The following is a 20,093-nucleotide window of genomic DNA, read 5'->3' on the forward strand; positions in this document are numbered from 1 at the left end:
ATTTTCTCCCTGATTATAAGTTGTGGTCATCTTTGTTTGATTTTTAAAACTTGTCAAGTCCTCAGGCTTGCCATTAATCTTTGCCACATTGTGCGCTTTTTAAATTTCAAATTGATGCTATCTTTAACTTGCTTGGTTAAATGTGATGAGTTTGTTCTGTCCTGGGAATCCTTTTTCCTTCTTGGGATATATCCATGTTGTGAGTCATAAACTATTTCTCTTAAACATCTGAGATACTGTTCCTCAACTGTTTCTGCTTTTAACTTCCTTTCCCAGTTAACTCCAGCCAGTTCTGCCCTCATTCCTTTATAAAGATCCATATTTAAGTTTAGTACTATTGGTTCTAGGCCAAGTTTCTCACTCTCAAACTGAAATCAAAATTCTTCAATGTTATGGCCACTGTTTTCCAGGGTATCTTTTACTTTGTGAGATAGTTTATTAATACTGCCTCATGTCCGATTACCAGATTTGAGCCTGGTTGGATCCACAACATATTGTAGACCACTTCCATCAGTGTCTTCCCTTAACTGCCCCCAGACAGATTCTGTGTCCTCTGATCAAAGATCATCTCTGGCTGTGGTACTCCTTTAGTCTCACACTAACAAAGCTGCCCCAAAACCCTTTCTTTCCTGACTTTGCTTTTGAAAAGTCTAAATGTTTAGTTCCTAGCTTTGATCTCCTTGTTTCTATAATGGCAATACAATTGTACCCAATAACCTCTATTTGTGTCATTCATTCATTTATTTTGTTTCAAATACCAAGTGCAAAAAGCCGCTAATTTTGACAAGTTGCCATTTATTTCCTCGTTCGACCCTATTTGAGGCTTTTTTTTGTGTGAGAATTTACTTTACCTCTTTCTGTCCCAGTGTGAGTATTATAAGTAAATATTGTAATATTGCCATGTCTGAGATAACAAGGCATGGAGCTGGATGAACTCAGCAGGCCAAGCAGCATCAGAGCAGCAGGAAAGCTGACGTTTTGGGTCTAGACCCTTCTTCAGAAATATTGCCAGGTCTGTTTGTTTTCTAAGATGATGCACCCTCTTCCCCAGAACAACCCCACCGTACCCCAAATAGTTTAGAGACATCTCTACAGCCCTAGATATTCCATTTGCCAGGACACTGATCCTAAAAGTGGTTGAAGTGACACTTAACTGCCCTCAGAAATGGCCCAGTAAGCTCCTTTGTTAAAGGGCATTTAGAGGCAGGTACCAAATAATGTCAGTGAAGCCCACATGTCATGAGAGAATAGAGAGACTGGTCCAGAGCAGCAGTAAGGTCTGTCATCCCAGCAAACAGAGTCTGAAAACCAAGCTTGCTTAGATTTATTATTGTCACATGTCCCGAGATACAGTGAAAGGTATTATTTTGCGTTCTAGCCAGACACATCCTATCTTATGCACGTACATCAGGGTAACAGAACAGAATGCAGAATATAGTGTTACAGCTGCAGAGAAGTTGCCAAGAAAGACCAACTCTAATATGAGAGATGTGTTTATAAAACTAGAAACAGCGGGGCAGAAGCTGTTCATGAATCTGTTGCTGCATGTTTTCAAACTCCTGTTTGATGGAGGAGGGTGGAAGAGATTATAACTGGGGGGTGGGAGGGTCTGTGATGACGATGATTGCTTTCCCGAGGCAGAGGGAAGTGTGGATGGAGTCGGTGGTTTGTGTCATGGACTGGGCTGTGTTCACAGCTCTCTCTAATTGCTCACGGTCCCGGGCACAGCAGTTGGGTTGCACCTAGGTAGGTTCTGATGAACATGCCGAATTTCCTGCAGCCTGCTCGGAATTGCAGATAAATATAAACCAATGCTGCTGGAAATATTCAGAGTGAGGCAGTGTCTGTGGAGAGGAGAGCAGAGTTAGTGATTCAGGCCTGTGACCTTGCTTCTGAAGAGGGGTCTAAAGCCTTTGTCTCCTTCAAACCCACAGATACCTGCAGGTGATGCGCAAGCTGCAGAAAACGTATCGAATGGAGCCAGCAGGGAGCCAGGGAGTCTGGGGCCTCGATGACTTTCAGTTCCTGCCCTTCATCTGGGGCAGTTCCCAATTAATCGGTAAATTGTTGTCATTGCATTTTCTCTTTTGTAGCCAGTCCGCCCATTCCTGATGGGGCTGGACCATTGCACCCTTCTGCTGTGCTCCAGCTCGGTGAGGTGGGGGGTCGGAATCGTACTGTTGTGCAGCAGTAATGTTACTGAATCAATAATCTGAAGGTCCAGACTAATACTCCAGAGACGCACGTGGAAATCCCCATGTGGCAGCTTGGACAATTTCAATTTAATTAGTGAATAAAAATCTGGTCTCATTAATCACCAACTCACCAGATTGTTGTAAAAGCCCCCATCTGCTTCACTACTGCCCTTAAGGTGGGACAATTGACTACTCTTCCCCAGTCTGGACTACACAAGTCCACACTCTCAGCAAGCTGGTTAATTCCTAACTGTTGCCTGAAATAGGAGAGCTGGTGGCCTGGTCGTATTATCTCTGGACTATTAATCTGGGGACCTGGGCTTAAATCCCGCCACAGCAGATGAAGGAATTTGAACTCAGTACTAATCTGGAGTTAAGAATCTAATGATGACTATGAGTTCGTTGTCGCTTGTTGGAAAAACTCATCTGATTCACTAATGTCCTTTAGGGAAGGAAATCTGCCACCACCCCCCCACCCCCGGCCTAGCTTACATGTGACTCCAGACCCACAGCTATGTGGTTGACTCTTAGTTGTCCTCTGGATGGACAATAAATGCTGGCCGCAGATGAATTATTAATAAAATGGCCTGGCAAGCTTCTCAGTTCCGCTGCTCCTAACCACCACCTTCTCTAGGGCTATTAGGGCGACACAACAAATGTTGATCTCACCAGTGATGCCCACATCCAGAGAACTGAGAGTCACTCTGTCCGGGGTAAGTGCATTCAGTTTAGGGCACTGCACCTTAAGGAGGATGGCTTAAACAGAGCAGATTCACCTCCTGGTCCTGGAGCTAATAGGGCTCAGTTATGATTTAAAGTGGTTGTCTGTTCAACTTGTATTCATTTGGATATTGGAGATGAAGGTGGGGGATCGAGTTTATGTTTAAAATGATTAACAAATTTGGGCAGCTGAAGAGAAACGTTTTCTTTAGTACAATGAGTCACAACAAGCAGACGTTTTCTGGTAGACAGGATATAAAAATCGGAATGCCAAAGAGACCAGCGCTGGGGCGTCACTGTTTTAGAGTTTATATAAATGACTCGAAGGGGCTGAAGATGTGGTTGCTAAGTTTTCTGAGGATGCAAAGATAAGTAGGAATGTAAGTTGTGAAGAGGACATAAAGAGACAACAAAGGAATTTAGACAGAGTAGGTAGTGGGCAAAGATATGACAGGTGGAGCATAATATGAGGGTGGAGTGGAGGGGATACGGAAGTGGTGAAATTGACTATTATCGCAGGAATAACAGTAGGGAAGCGCATTACCTAAGTGGTGAGAGATTGCAGAGACCTGAGACGCAGAGGGATCTAGGTGTCCTTGTGCATGAATCTCAAGAAGGTTAGTGCAGATATAACAAGTAATTAGGAAAGCTAGTAAGATGTTATTGTTCATTACAAAGGGGATTGAATACAAAAGTAACAATGTTGTACTTCAGTTATACAGGATATTGGTACAGACCACATCTGGAGTACTGTGTATAGTATTGGGTCGCATTATCTAAGGGAGAATGTAAATGCTTCGGGGAGACAAGGTTTTCTGGACTAGTGCCTGGAATGGGCAGGTGGTTCTATGAGGAAGGGTTGGGTAGAGTATGCTTGATGTTTAGAAGTGCAGGAGGTGACATGATTGAAACAAGAATTTAGAATGAGCGGCCACAGTTTAAGATGTCACCCTTTCAAAACAGGGAATTGGCAGAACTTGTTTCTGGGAGGGGGGCAGGGGTCAAGAATCTTTAGAAAACTTCTTCAAATGGTGGGTGGAAACAGAGTCTTTGAGTATTTTGAGGCCAGAGGTGGGTAAGTTCTTAATGAGCAGAGGTTGGCCATTCAGCCCATCGAGTCTGCTGGGCCATTTAATAAAATCGCAGCCAGTCTGATAATCCTCAAGATAATAAAATGTGAGGCTGGATGAACACAGCAGGCCAAGCAGCATCTCAGGAGCACAAAAGCTGACGTTTCAGGCCTAGACCCTTGGGGGTCTAGGCCCGAAACGTCAGCTTTTGTGCTCCTGAGATGCTGCTTGGCCTGCTGGGGTCTAGGCCCGAAACGTCAGCTTTTGTGCTCCTGAGATGCTGCTTGGCCTGCTGTGTTCATCCAGCCTCACATTTTATTATCTTGGAATTCTCCAGCATCTGCAGTTCCCATTATCTCTGATAATCCTCAACTCCGCTTTCCTGCCTTTTCCCCATAACTCCTGATTCTATTCCTGATTAAATATCTATCTCAGCCTTGAAGATACATAATAATGCAGTCTCTACAACCCTGTTGGCAAAGAATTCCACAGGCTCACTCCCCTCTGAGAGAAGACATTCTTCCTCATCACTGCCTAAAAAGGGCAACCTTTTATTTTGAGACGATGCCCTTATCCCAGAAGTATAAATAACCTTTCTGCATCTCCCTTGTCAAGTCCCCTGGTATGTTTCAATAAGGTTACCTGGCATTCCTCTAAACTGCACTGAGCAATGAGGCAGACTGGAAGTGTTCTGAACAGCAGAGTAGGCCCGAGGAGCTGATGGTCTATTTCAGCCCCTGTTTCACATTCATTTGCAAGAACTAATTCGTGGAACATGTTTGAAGGGCGGAATGATCTTCTTTCATTCCTGGGAAACATCTTTAATTCTGTCTTTGCCCCAGTTTGTTCTACATTTTATTGGAACCTATGAACCAGAGGAGGCCATTCAGCCCCTTGAACCTGTTCTACCATTCAAAGAGATCATGGCTGACCTGTGGCCTAACTCAATGGCCCAGGGATTTGGCCCAGATCCCTTTAATACATTCGCTTCAACAAAAACGTATTTACCTCAGAGTTAAACTTAACAACAGATCCGGCATGCACTGCCGTTTGTGGAAGAGAGTTCCAAACATCTCCCACCCTTTGTGTGTCAAAGTGCTTCCTAACATCTCTCCCAAACGGTCTGGCCCTAACTCTCAGACTATGCTCCTAGTTCTAGAATCCCCAACAAGTGGAAATAGTTTATTTTTGTCTACTCTGTCTATTCTTGTTAATATCTTGGAGAGTTTGAACAGATTACCCCTTAAACCTCCTAAATGCTAGAGAAGACAAACCTAATTTGTGTAATCTCTCCTCATAGGTTAACCTCTGAAGACCAAGTATCATTCCTGTAAACCTATGTAGCACCCCCTTCAAGGTCAGTCTATCCTCCCTAAGGTGTGGTGCCCCGCTCTGCTCTCAGTACTCCTAGCGGGGCCGAACTGGGGTTTCGTATAACTGCAGCATAACACCTTTATTCTTGTACTCCAGCGTTCCAGATATAAAGACAAGCATTCCATTAACATTCTTGATTACTTTCTGCGCAGAGACAAATTCGTTTTGTTGATCGAGAGTTACTGTGCCCGATCATAATCCGTTTCAGCCCAGGGGACGTGGGTGAATATGTTCCCTCCCCCCACCATCTGAGCCATTGTTTCTGGCATCTTTGTAGTAGAGTCCTTGCCTCCTTCCTGAAGTATGAGGGTCTCCTTTCCTGTGTGAGCTGTAACTTAATTTAGGACACTGTGACTTCTGATCAGCCTCCACTGCAAGAGACCTGAGCCCACCAATCCAGCGTGACACTCCCCATGCGGCACTGAAAGAGTTCTGGACAGCCCAAGGTGCCATCTCTCTGATAAGACTTTGATCTGAAGGCCATGGTGGCCCATCTCCCTTCTCCCTTCTCAGCTGCGATAAAAATTTGCACAATGTCGAAGGAGAGCGGGAGAGTTCTCCCCAGTGTCCTGTTCACTATTTACCCCTGTTAGCATCCCACAACAAAATAAATCAGGTCGTTGCTGCTCGTGGGAGCTTTCTGTGCACAAATTGACTGTAGCATTTCCCACATGACAATAATGACTGCATTTGATTGGTTGGAAAGTGTTTGAGAGTGTTCTGAGATTGGGAGCAGTGAGTGAGCTGTATACAAGTCTCAGCACTTTTCTAGCCACCAGTGTAGCCTCTCCTCATAAGACGATCAGTCAGTTAGCTAAGTTGGCTGGATGGCTGTTTTTGACGCAGAGTGGCACTAACAGCATGGGTTCAATCCCTGCATCAGCTGAGTTGACTATGAAGGGCCCTCCTCAGCCTTTCCCCTCGCCTGAGACACGGTGACCCTCAGGTTAAACCACCCCCAGTTGTCTCTCTGTCTCTGTGTGTCTCTGTCTGTCTCTCTCTCTGTCTCTGTGTCTCTCTCTCTCTCTCTCTCTCTCTGTCAGTCTCGCTCATTCTCGGTCGGTCCTCTGGTCCAAGGGGACTATATTTACTTATCCTCCCCATCACCTCATGTAGCTCAGACTCCTACTTTGACATTCAGCCAATCCCTTTGTAAAGGTGGCCAGAATCTGGCTGGACAGTGATGTCCATCACTATGGTCAAACAAATTGTGGTGTCAACCAGACAGGTACTGCCCCACAGCGGAGGGGGTCCATCTGAGAGTCCAGAGGTGCGTTTGAATCATCATCTTCTCTCTTTCAGATCATCCCACCCTTACACCAGCTCATTTTGTGGATGAGAAGGCTGTGAATGAGCACCATAAGGATTACATGTTTCTGGAATGCGTCAGGTTTATTAATGAGGTGAGTGTAACTGAGCTACTGCTGAGGGAGGGGAGCCGTGGGCCCACCAAGTCCAGTCACTGTCTTTCTCTAACCGTCCCCTTGAAGCTTGGGAAAATCGCCACAACATCAGCCCAATGTGCCTGTCGGAGCGTGGGGTTGGTTAAAACACCGCGTGCTCGCAGTGTGACCCAGAAAACATTTGTTCCCCCCTCAGTCAGGCTGCAGGCGTATTGAGTGAGAGAGCCTGGGCTGTTAAAGCAGTGATTCCCCTGCCCACCTGCCTGCCCCCAGAGTGCATCCACAGCTCTTTGAAAATCTCCCCCAGCCCTCAATCCCTCCCCAGGCCTGGGCCTCCTCAGCACCTGGGCTTGGTGTGAAAACCCCATCTATGGAGCTATGTTGAAGGGGTGCAAGGGAGCACTGTCTGGTGTTCTGGCCAATATATAATAATTTTTTCTGACTGATCCTATTGAGGTTTGTGAGGCCTTGCTGTTTGCAAATACAGCACACTTATTTCCTGTATTGACCCTGTGATCGCACTTCAGAAAGTACCTCTTGGACTTTAAGGACGCTCTGGGACACGCTGAGTTTGTGAAAGTTAGTACAGTGTCAACTGCTTGGGCCTGCTGTGTTCATCCAGCTCCACACTTTGTTATCATAGTGTCACCTGCGATCTTTCTGTGGTCGGGAAATGTTGGATTTCTGACATTTATGCCCATTTTGTGATTCCTGATCCAAAATCGTTGCAGATGTCACAGAGCAGTACCCCCAGCTGCATTTAGCGAGCATGGTGAGCTACACTGGAGGCTAGCTTCCTCAGGAGCCTGTTATAATCCAGAGCAGAAGTTTACCCCTTATTCCTGAGTACCCCTTCCAGGGATACTAACCTGCTGACACCCAAACCACTGTTTAATTAGTCCATTGTCACCAAAACAGGAGCCTCCTATCAACACCTCTTCCCATCTCCCAGCCAGAATACGGGAATTTCCCTCGTCTCCGTCTCCTCCAAAGCCCGGCAACGTGGAACTCAACACCACGCCCCATCACAGGAGTTTTCCTCGTCTCCGTCTCCTCCAGAGCCCAGCAGTGTGGAACTCGACACCAGGACCCACCCCTCACAAACATTCAACTCCCTCAACCCAGCCAGAAACTGGGCAGTGGTGGTGCTGAGTTAATGGCACTGGATAAATAGTCCCAAACCCAAAGCTAATGTTCTGCTGACATAGGTTCTGTGGTAGATGGTGAAATGTCAATTTAGTAAACATCTGGAACTTAAAAAGATTCCTAAAGCACTCTAGGGAAGGAAATCTACCAGGTCCCTTGCCATTCTGGCCTGTATGTGACTCCAGGCCCATAGCCAACGCGGTTGACTCTTAACTGACCTCCGCAATAAATGCTGGCCGAGCCAGTGATGCCCACATCCTGTGAATGAATATAAAATCTGCTAGGTGAGGGCATGGAGCTAATGCCTGGGCTGACCCCAGTGAATAAGCCAGGGCTGATGCACAATGTCCAAGGAGGCAATGACATGCCCACGAAGCCCTGCAGCTTCTTTCCCTTCACTGAGGTGGGGCATTATGAGATGCAGGAAGCAGTGAATGTTTACCTGTGGATGAGCATATGCTTGTACATTCACGTGTATTTAATAGCACTGCCCCTTGATGAACAGTGTAGCTAAGGACTCTCAGTATTCTCATGGTGTGCTGCTGTGTGAACTCCGAGACATAACTCCATTGCTGGCTATATGTATCTCATCCTGCTTGCCAGGTATCTGGCCTGTAGAGCGTGCTGCATTTTACCAAACCCCCAACTGCTTTGCTGTTGGACATAACAACAGAATGGCAAGGGGCCTGGGTTCGATCCAACCCTTGGGGGTTTGCCTCTGTGGAGTTTACACATTCTCTCTGTGCCTGCATGGGTTTCCTCCGGGTGCTCTGATTTCCTCCCACAGTCCAAAGGTGTGCCATGCTAAATTGCCCGTGGTGTCCAGGGATGTGTAGATTAGATGCATTAGCAACAGGAAATGCAGGGTTACAGGGATTGGGAAGGGGGATAGGTCTGGGTGGGATTCTCTTCAGAGGGTTGGTATAGACTTTTGAGCCGAATGGCCTGCTTCCGCACTGTGGGGATTCTGTGATTCTCTGATAACTGTTTCACAATGCAAGGTGTTTCTGCTTTCAGTGTCCGAGGGGTAACTTAGAGCTTACAGCAGAAGGACAAGCTGATCCCTGTCCCACACCCACTTCACTTTTATTCTGCCTGCATTTCCTTCTATTCCTGCCTTTCTCAAGAGAGAGCTTCTTCTTTGTAGAGGAATCAATATGATTGCCCTCAACCACCCTCCATGTGAGCAGATTCCACGTTCTCCCTACTCTCTGCCCTGATAAAGTTCCTCCTGGATTGCTGATTGGATTTATTTGTGACTTTGATATTGACAGCCCTTAGTGTAGATCGTTGCAGCAATTAGAAACAACTTCCCTACATCTGGCCTATAAGATAACCCCTCAGCCCTCTATTTTCCAGTTTCAGCTGTTTTTGGGATGCCCACTTCCTATAGTATGAGTTCAGGAGGTTTCACAATTTTCAAGAGTCATGGTGGAAATCGAGAATGAACTAACTTCTTTCCTTGGAATTCCCTACATATTGGTTGAAGCTACGATGGAGTCATAGAGATGTATTGCATGGAAACAGACCTTTCGGTCCAACTGGTCCATGCTGACCAGATATTTAATTAAAGCATTTGGCCCATATCCCTGAACACCCCTCCCATTCGTGTACCCATCCAGATGCAGATCCCTTGGCCTGTGGGTAGGTTGTTGTGATCTCCTTAAGGGCAGATTCTGTGCTAATTTTTCCATTCCTTGCTGTCTTGTTCTGTTCTCTTCAGTTGTTTGTAGGATTCTCCCATCTCTCATTTTCAACTTGTTTGACGTCGTCATTTTCTTCTCCCAGTGCCACCTATTGGAGGGATGGTGCTGAGCTGTCACAGGGTCAGTGTCAAAGATTCATACGCCATAGGAACAGACCCTTTGGCCCAACTCGTTCATGCCAACCAAGTTTCCCAAACTAATCTGGTGCCATTTGCCTGCACTTGGCCTATATCCCTCTAAACTTTTCCTATTTATGTTCTTATCCAAATGTCTTCAATGCTGTGACCGTACCTGCATCCACCACTTCCTCTGTGAGTTCATTCCACACCCAAACCACCGCCTGGTGTGTGAAACCTGCCCCCCCCCCCCCCCAACCAGGTGCCTTTTTAAAATCTTTCTCCTCCCACCCTAAAAATATGGCCTCTGGTTTTGAAATCCCCACCCCCAGGGAAAACACCTTTGTTATTCTATCTGCGTCCCTCATGATGTTATGAACTTCTACGAGGTCACCTTTCAACCCCCCGAAGCTCCAGGGAAAAATGTCCCAGCCTGTCCAGCCTCTCCTTATAACTGAAGCCCTCCAGTCCCAGTAGCATCCTTGTAAATCTTTTCTGCAACTCCTCCAATTTAATAATACTCTTTCTGTCGTAGGGCAGATGGAGTTTAATTTGTATAAATGCGCGGTGTTGCATTTTGGAAAGAAAAACAAGGGGTTCAGGTACATCGTTCCCTGAAAGTGGCGTCAAAGGGAGATAAGGTGATGAGATAGGCGTTTGGCACGTTTGACTTCAATGGTCAGAACATGGAGCATAGGAGTTGGCACATCATGTTACTCCAAGGGTCGGCGCCATGGGGCCAATTGATGTCCCTTTCTCGTATGAAATTCTAGAATGAGCCGTGAGGTGCCCACTAGGACAGACATATAGAGCCATTTCAGCATTTTGAAGAGTTGAGAAATTCTCCCGAGTGTTTTAGATGTAGAATCCCTGCAGTGTGGAAACAGGCTCTTTGGCCCAACAAATCGACACCGACCTCAACGGTCAATATGAACAATGTTTATTTATTCCTCAGCTACGTTCTCTCAAGCTGATTATCTAGTCGTTAAAGTGTTGTTTGTGGGATCCTGCTGTGCTCAAATTGACTGCTAAGTTTTCTACTTTAAGATGGTGATATCTCATTGGCTGTAAAGTGCTCTCCTCCTCTGTCTCTATGTCAGGAATCTCTCGAAGCTGTGAATCCTTCTGAGATCGGTGTTCCCAGTCTGTTAATCGGTTAGGTGGAGCAGTTACACATTGCAGACAGGGGCCACAGACCATCCCGTTCTCCCTCAACCTCCCACTCTTCCTTTCCCAGAAATATTCAGCTAATCTCAAAGCACCAGGGGAGCGAGAAACCACCTCTCCTTCTATTCTTGCTTTCTGTTGTTTAACAGATGCTGGGTGATGTAATGAGTTGTTTTGACTGCTGCACAGTAACAGGCCATTCAGGCCCACAGACATGTACTAGCACCCTGGATAGATGTTCATCTCTTACTGTTAGCGTGTCCTCCTGTTCGTCTCCTTGTGTGTTAATCCAGCTTCCCCTTAAATTCATTCAAATTATTCACTTCATACACCCACTGTGGTGGTGAATATCATATTTTCGGCACTCTGAGAGCCGAATTTTCCCATCTTCTCTCGATGTTTGAGGGTTAGCGAGTTAGGTGGTAACTAACACGTTATCTGCACTAGTAGGGTAACTGGTCCGGTGACAGAACAGTCTGTGTATTTAAACGCTTAGGATGGGCCTCGCTACTGTCAGCCCAGATTGTCTCTGTCTCTGAATTGGAGTCCAGTGGTCAATTGTTTTGACCCTTTCGTCATGAGAGTGGGGTTGGCAGGGAGAGGGGAGGCAAGGAGCTGGTGGTGGTTGAGTGGGGGGGGGGGGGGGGGTGGTGGGGGGGGGGGGGTGTGGGGGGGTGGGGGGGGTGGGGGGGGGTGGGGGTGGGTGGGGGGGGTGGGGGTGGGGGGGGGGTGTGGGGGGGTGGGGTGGGGGTGGGGGTGGGGGGGGGGTGGGGGGGGGGGTGTGGGGGTGGGGGGGGGGTGTGGGGGTGGGGGGGGGTGTGGGGGGGTGGGGGGGGGGTGGGGGTGGGGGTGGGGGGGGGTGGGGGGGGGGTGGGGGTGGGGGTGGGGGGGGGTGGGGGGGGGGTGTGGGGGTGGGGGGGGGGTGTGGGGGTGGGGGGGGGGGTGGGGGGGGGGGTGGGGGGGGGGGTGTGGGGGTGGGGGGGGGGGTGGGGGGGGTGGGGGGGGGGTGGGGGGGGTGGGGGGGGGGGTGTGGGGGTGGGGGGGGGGGTGGGGTGGGGGTGGTGGGGTGTGGGGGGGTGGGGGTGGGGGGGGGGGTGGGGGGGGGGTGGGGGGGGGGGGTGGGGGGGGGGTGGGGGGGGGGGGTGGGGGGGGGGGGTGGGGTGGGGGGGGGGGGTGGGGGGGGTGGGGGTGGGGGGGGGGTGGGGTGGGGGTGGTGGGGTGTGGTGGGGTGTGGGGGGGTGGGGGTGGTGGGGGGGGGGTGGTGGGGGGTGGTGGGGGGTGGGGGGGGGTGGGGGTGGGTGGGTGTGGGGGGGGGTGGGGGTGGGTGGGTGGGTGGGGGGGTGGGGGGGGGGTGGGGGGGGGGTGGGGTGGGTGGGGGGGGTGGGGTGGGGGGGGTGGGGGGGTGGTGGGGTGGTGGGGGGCGGGTGCGGGGTTTGGCTTTCGAAGGCCGAAGCATTCCCTGCCATCTGTTCCTCTAAGTCTGGGGCCACCTCCATCAAACCTGGCAGGCACATTACCCTGGCTACCCGGTCAGGAAACTTGCCACCTTTCTGACGCACCGAGGAGTTGGGTAACTGGGGGGATAGTAACTTTGAGTTCCTCACTGGCTGATAATTGACCTCTCTAGGGCCCAAGTTGCTGGCGAGTTAAGAAATGGACCACATTTGGAGATGGCTGGAAGGAGAAACAGTGGCGTGACTCGGCACTGTAGTGAAGCTTAAGCCCGTCCCTCAGCACCCCCACAGAGGGGAGAATTGAGCCCTGTTCGTCTGTTCTATTGAAGTCCTTCATAATCGAGTCAAACAGCCACAAAAGAGGCCCTTTGACCCATCGAGTCTGTGCTGACCTGTCTGCTTTCCAGCACTTGGCCCAAAACCTTGTTATGACATTTCAAGTGCTCATTCATGTCCTTGTTAAAGATTTTGAGGTTTCCTGTCTGCTCTGTCCATCCAGGCAGTGCTTTCCAGACTTGAGGGTCTTCATCAGGATATCTTTTAGTCTTTTCTTCCCTGACATTTATAAACGTTTTGGTTCTTGTCTGGTTCTTGTAGATCTGTATGTTTGTGCCTTCCTTTGTGCTCCTGAATTCATTTTTTAAAATTCATTTTGACGGACTGGTGGTCAGTGCTCAAAATATTGTCCAACCCAAGTCCACACGGATGGTCGGCACAACATTGTGGGCTGAAGGGCCTGTTCTGTGCTGTACTGTTCTATGTTCTATGTTCTATGCTCAAGGACAGGTTTAGAACCCTCTGTCTAATGCACCAAACTGAAAGGTTATTGGATATAGCAGTAAGACCCTATTAATGTTCCAGCAAGTTTATTTGTTAGGTGGGAGTTGGGGAAGAGAAGGGAACTGAGTGTTGAGGATTCTGAGCTTGGCACACAAAGAGTTACAGCTTGTTTGAGAGTGGGAGGAAGAACAAGGCAGCTCAGATTTCAGTTAAACGACAGAGGAAGCTTACACAGGAAGAAGGAAGCTAGAGGCCCCTTAGCTGCCAGAGAAATAGTTTAAAAGGGTCAGTTCCCCTGGGGGAGTGGGGGGCGGTGGTACTGCGAAGCATGAAAGCAGTCACTGAGTAATTTCCTAACTAAGATGGCTGCAATGACTCAGATTCCCTGAGGACCTCCTCCTCCAGCCGAGATGTTTGCCGAGAACCCAAAATAGCTTCGCTTCGCTTTTTCCAGAAATCCACTTTCTCATGTGAAGTGCTGAAGAAGAAAATGTACAGCTGCTGGCTAAAGCGAAGCAGTGCTAAAGTTTCCCTGCTCAGACTCCTCTTTCTGCATTTTATTTGCTTCTTTATTGGAAGCCGAGTCTGGACAGGAATCTTTTTATAACTCGCAAAGCACCACTTTCTGCTTCTGCTGGGTGCCTGTTGCTCCAGTCTTCTGATATTTTGCTTTGTCTTTTATATTGATTCAAAATGAGAAAAAGGTCAGATGATTTGCAATCACTTTTCAATCACTGTGGAATGGGGTTAAGGAAGAATGGGTGCAAAGCAGGATCCCATGAACATCTATCCAATCTCAAGCACTCACTCTCAATTGCCGACTGGCTCTGTTGGGCCAAAGGTGCCTTCTGTGTTTAATTAGGCTTTTATCAGCACCAACTGTGACTCATTTTACTCCAAGGTAGAAGGATTGAGCCCCGCCTTGGAGACTCAGACTCCAGGCTGACATGCCCTGTGTGGGCAGTGCCACACAGTTGGAGGTGCTTTCTTCCTTAAACATAGACTTACCACACAGGATTGAGACCATGTGGCCCATTGTGGCTGTGCCAGCTGAGATAGAGCTATCCAGTCTGGTCCCATTTTTCAGTTCTTTGTCTGTAGCCCTGCAGACATTTAGAAGAGACATCAAACTGATCTGCACCCTTGGGTGGATGTGAAATATCTCTTCATTCTTCTGCAACGCCCTGGTTTAACCTTCATCCAGTATTCAACTTCAGAAAATCCGATTAGCTGGTCACTATTGCGTTGCGTTTTGTGGGATCTGACTGCTTGCAAATTTGCTACTGCATTACAACTTTGCCTGGACTTTAAAAGTGTTTCATTGGCTGTAAATCATACAGGTTAACAACTTCCATTTGTATAGAACCTTTAATGTGGTGATGTGACCCAAGACACTTCACAGGGACACTATCAAACAAACATTTGACACTGATGTTCGTGTGATCCTGGGGCAGGTTAAAATTGTATCAGAGACAGTAGGAATGGCAGATGCTGGAGAATCTGAGATAACGCGGTGTAGAGCTGGATGAACACAGCAGGCCAAGCAGCATCAGAGGAGCAGGAAGGCTGACGTTTCGGGCCTAGACCCTTCTTCAGAAAAAAAATTCTGTTCATCCAGCTCTACACCTTGTTATCCTAGGGCAGGTGACGAAAAACCTTTAGACAAGGAGGTAGGTTTGAAGGGGTGCCCTTGAGGGAAAGGGTGGGAGAGGGGTGTAAGGAGGGAGTTCCTACCAGAGCTGAAGGACTAAGTATGTGAAGCCACCATTGCCAGTGATGGAATGATTCAAATCTGGGACTCTGAGTGGTTTGAGTGAGTGCAGAGATCTCAGAGGGTTGTGGGGATAGAAGGGATTAAGAAATCGAGAGACAATGGAGAGTTTAAAAACCAACGCGAGAGTGTACAATAACAAGGTGTAGAGCTGGATGGACACAGCAGGCCAAGCAGCATCTTAGGAGCAGGAAAGCTGATGTTTCAGGCCTAGACCCTTTTCTGAAGAAGGGTCTAGACCTGAAACGTCAACATCCCTGCTCATCTGATGCTGCTTGGCCTGCTGTGTTCATCCAGCTCTACACCGCGTTATCTCGGATTCTCCAGCATCTGCAGTTCCTACTGTCTTTATGAGAGTGTACACACTGCTCTTTTTCTCCTTTGTTTAATCTGACCGTGTTTATGTGGATGGTTACAGTCTGTGCTCAGTCTCTTGTTGTGAAGCTCTTTCCCGTCATCCCTACATTAGCAAGGATGTGTAAATATCGAGGTAGAACAAAGATCTGCCTGGGCACTTTAAGAAAGTTCCCCTCCCCGACATCAGTGCTTCTGCCTGGGAATGGCAGTCGTGTATGGACAAAGTGGTGAGACCCATTTCTTTGTTAGCAAATAAAACAATGAGAAAAGCAAACACGATTCTTTTGTATCTGCAGAGACAGACCACAAAATCAAGGAAGTAACACTGAATTCTTACAAACCTTAAATTACCCCACTGCAGTTTGGAGAGGTGTGTGCAGTTTAGGAACAGTCAGAGAAGATGCTATGTTGACCTATTTGAGAACTCGTTAGTAATCGGATAACGAGAGAGAGTGGGAAGGTAAAGCTTCACTGAACCTGTAAATGGATGAAGTTTTGAAGCACTCGTGGTTAAGGATTTGATATATAATTTACAACATACAAACGTGCCATTCAGCCCATCTATTCCTACCTTAATCTTCTCATTACTTTTTCTCTCTCATGTTTGTGTAAGTAGCCATAATCCTACTGGACCGCAGGACGGAAAAGGCCATACGGCCCATTGAGTCCGCACTGACCCTTCAAAGACCGTCCCACCACTTAGGCAACTAGATATAGCACTTGGAGTGAATGGGATCAAAGGTTACGGGGAGAAAGCAGGATTTGGCTGTTGAATTGGATCATCAGCCATGATCGTGAGGAATGGCAGAGCAGGCTTGAAGGGCAGAATGGCCACCTCTTACTATATCTTCTCTGTTTATATGCGTTCCTGTACACCTGCATTTCCTATGGCTAACCCAACTATCCTGCACATCCCTGGACACTGGGACAATTTAGCACGTCCAATCCCACCCGAACCCGCACATCCCTGGACACTATGGGACAATTTAGCACGGCCAATCCCACCCTAACCTGCACATCCCTGGGCACTATGGGACATTTTAGCACGACCAATCCACCCTAAACCGCACATCTGTGGACTGTGGGAGCAAACGCATGCAGACAACGTGCAAACTCCACACAGACTGTAGCCTGCGGCTGGACTTGAACCTGGGTCCGTGATGCTGAGAGGCAGCTGTGCTAACCACTGAGCCACTGTGCCACCCCTCTGATGTTCAACCAGAGGGTCATCGTGCCTCACACGAAGGGAGAAGTTAAGAAAGTAACTTCAGCTGATGCAGGAAATGCCTCATGAACCAGCCATGCAGCTGACTGAGCAAACTGACCCACTTTGTGTTTATGTAGCTTCCCCTTAAAAGCATCTATGCTGTCCGCTTCAGCCTCTGCATGTGGCTAGTGAGGTCCGCATTCTGCTCACACACTGGGCGAAGGTATTTCTCATGGATTTCTGATTGGATTTATTAGTAACTATCTTGTGTTGAAGCTCCAACTGAGGTGCACACTGTGTAATCCGTTCTTTGCCTGACAGTGTGGTTTTCTATGTCCACAGGAGCCATAGGTACTAACTGCCCCCTGCTTGTTTCTGCAGATGAAGACTGGCCCCTTCGCTGAACACTCTAACCAACTGTGGAACATCAGTGCGGTCCCTGCCTGGTCTAAGGTGAACCAGGGGCTGATCCGGATGTATAAGGCAGAGGTGAGTGGAACACGTTCCTTATTCATCCACGGGATGTGGGTGTTACTGGCGTTTATTGCCCATTTGTAATTCCCCAGTCATCCATGTTGCTGTGGGTCTGGGATCACGTGGGTCAGACTGGGTATGTTAGGCAGATTTCCTTTGCTACAGGACGTTGGTGAACCCAATGGGAGTTTCCCCTGACAATCAACAATGGTTTCAAGGTCATAATTAAACTCTTAGTTCCAGATTATCTTTGCATTCAAATTCTTCCATGGTGGGATTTGAACTTGGGTCCCCAGAACATGGGATTAATAGTCTAGCAATAATACCGCCAGGCCAATACCTACCTCCGACTAACTTAGAGACGTCAGTAGCCCAGTGGGTAAAGGCAGGGCCTGGTGTACCATGAAAGCCAACTGGGCCACTACTTATGAGAGTCCGTCTGTTGAAGACCCTCCGAGTAGCAGATTTAGCTAATTCTTGCCCCATCGGTGTTAGTGAAGACACAAAGGTTAGCTTTATGGCTTTCCCCCTGAGGTCCCTTACTGCTGCTGGAAAGTGACCGGTTTACCAGTCACTGGTTTGGTGTGTTTACTAAGTCGTACTCACGTGTGATACCTTCCCCAGTCGCAGGAGACTGGGCACACTGCCAGTGGCCGTAGGACTACACCCTGCAAAAGGCACGACCTGCCTGGTCAGGTAGAGAGAGAGGTGCAGCCTTGGACAGCTGTTACTAGTGGTGTACCGCAAGGGTCGGTGTTGGCTCCACTGCTGTTTTGTCATTTTTATAAATGACCTGGATGAGGGCATAGAAGGATGGGTTAGTAAATTTGCAGACGACACTAAGGTCGGTGGAGTTGTGGATAGTGACGAAGGATGCTGTAGGTTGCAGAGAGACATAGATAAGCTGCAGAGCTGGGCTGAGAGGTGGCAAATGGAGTTTAATGCAGACAAGTGTGAGGTGATGCACTTTGGTAGGAGTAACCGGAAGGCAAAGTACAGGGCTAATGGTAAGATTCTTAGCAGTGTAGGTGAGCAGAGAGATCTCGGTGTCCATGTACACAGATCCTTGAAAGTTGCCACCCAGGTTGACAGGGCTGTTAAGAAAGCGGTACAGTGTTTTAGCTTTTATTAATAGAGGGATCGAGTTCCGGAACCAAGAGGTTATGGTGAAGCTGTACAAAACTCTGGTGCGGCCGCACTTGGAGTATTGTGTACAGTTCTGGTCACCGCATTAAAAGAAGGATGTGGAAGCTTTGGGAAGGGTGCAGAGGAGATTTACTAGGATGTTGCCTGGTATGGAGGGAAGGTCTTACGAGGAAAGGCTGAGGGACTTGAGGCTGTTTTCATTAGAGAGAAGAAGGTTGAGAGGTGACTTAATTGAAACATATAAAATAATCAGAGGGTTAGGTAGGGTGGATAAGGAGAGCCTTTTTCCTAGGATAGTGATGGCGAGCACGAGGGGGCATAGCTTTAAATTGAGGGGTGAAAGATATTGGACAGATGTCAGAGGTAGTTTCTTTACTCAGAGTAGTAAGGGAATGGAACGTTTTGCCTGCAACGGTAGTAGATTCGCCAGCTTTAGGTACATTTAAGTCGTCATTGGACAAGCATATGGACGTACATGAAATAGTGTTGGTTAGATGGGCTTGAGATAGGTATGACAGGTCGGCACAACATCGAGGGCCGAAGGGCCTGTACTGTGCTGTAGTGTTCTGTGTTCTATATTCTATGTAAGTATGGAGGAAAATTGGATCATTTCGGACTCTTGTCACTGGAGTTTAGAAAAACAGAGGGAAACAGATAAAATTCTAACGAGACTACAGGAATGATGTCCCTGATGACTGGGAAGTCCAGGACTAGTCACAGTTTATTGACACAGGGGTGAGATGAGAAATGTCTGCACCCAGAGAGTGGTGAGCTGTGGAATTCTCCGCCACAGAAAACATTTCATGCCAAGCCATGGAAGATTTTCAAGAAGTAGTTAGACATAGCACTTGAGGCTGAAGGGATCAGAGGGAAAGGGGGGAGATAGCAGGAAACGGGTCTGAGGAGTATGATCTGCGGAGATCATATTGAATGGCGAAGCAGACTTGGAGATGAATAGCCTGCAGCTTCAATTTTTGATGTTTTTGTGAGCGGAGGTGTTCTCTTTGATATCCTGAGGCACACATTTGTCCTTCAACACACTGCAAGGAAGATGTCCCAGGAATGGAAAGCTTAACAAATGAGGAAAGTTTGAGGACTCTTGGACTATACTCATAGGAGTTTAGAAGGATGAGGGAGGATCTAGTTGAAACTTACAGAATACTGAATGGCCTGGACACAGTGGGTGTTGGGAAGATACTTCCATTGGTAGGGGCAACTATGAACTGAGGGCACAGCCTTAGAGTAAAGGGAAGACCTTTTAGAACAGAGATAAGGAGAAGCTTCATCAGCCAGAGAGTGGCGAATCTGTGGAATTCACTGCTACTGAAGGTTGGGGAGGCCAGGTCATTGAGTACATTTAAGACTGAGATAGATTATTTCTTGATGCTCAAGAGTGTCAGAGAGAAAGTGGGAGAATGGGGTTGAGGAACTTACCAGCCATGATTGAATGGCAGAGCAGACTCAGAGCCGAATGGCCTAATTTCAGCTCCTATGCCTTATGGTCTTATCAGATTTTTGTAGCACTTTGCTGTTTGTAGGAGCTTGCTGTGCATAAACTGGCTTCTGTGTTTTTGATGGCAGGGATGAAGGGGAGAAATATGGAGGTGGGAGGGGATGTGAGAAATGGGCAGATCTTTTGCAGAAATATACTCTGCAGGGGCATTTTGGTGCCATTGCTCCCTACATTGTTGCGTGCTTTCTATGTTGAAATTGACACATTCAAATGGGCCAGCATTCCATCCTCACTGGGTTAATGACAGAGAGGTTCGGACAGGGAGGCTCGTTTACCAGAACGTTTTGGGCCGGGGGGGGGGCAGTGGTGATGGGGACAGGCAAGGGAGCTACCATGGGTGTAGTTGGCGTTGGGGGGATGAATATTGTGCAGCGGTGTCAGTGTCGGGGTCAGGGGGGGCAATGTGCGAGGGTGTCAGGGTCAGGGGATAGATGGTGGAGGGGTGTCTGTGGGGGTGCCGGTGAGGGAGGGTGGTGGGATTGTGCGGGGGTGTC

General features: G+C 48.2%; 1 protein-coding gene across 1 annotated transcript in view; it reads left to right on the plus strand.

The window, feature by feature from the left end:
• Window positions 1-20,093, plus strand: part of ptpa (protein phosphatase 2 phosphatase activator) — a 52,511-nt gene that overhangs the window by 21,507 nt on the left and 10,911 nt on the right. Inside the window, exons 7-9 of the mRNA XM_059638291.1 lie at window positions 1,935-2,059; window positions 6,662-6,762; window positions 16,848-16,955. Coding sequence (XP_059494274.1) covers window positions 1,935-2,059; window positions 6,662-6,762; window positions 16,848-16,955 — 334 coding nt within the window. The remainder of the gene's footprint in view (window positions 1-1,934; window positions 2,060-6,661; window positions 6,763-16,847; window positions 16,956-20,093) is intronic.

The sequence above is a fragment of the Stegostoma tigrinum genome, chromosome 29 (assembly GCF_030684315.1).
Source record: "Stegostoma tigrinum isolate sSteTig4 chromosome 29, sSteTig4.hap1, whole genome shotgun sequence".
NCBI lineage: Eukaryota > Metazoa > Chordata > Chondrichthyes > Orectolobiformes > Stegostomatidae > Stegostoma > Stegostoma tigrinum.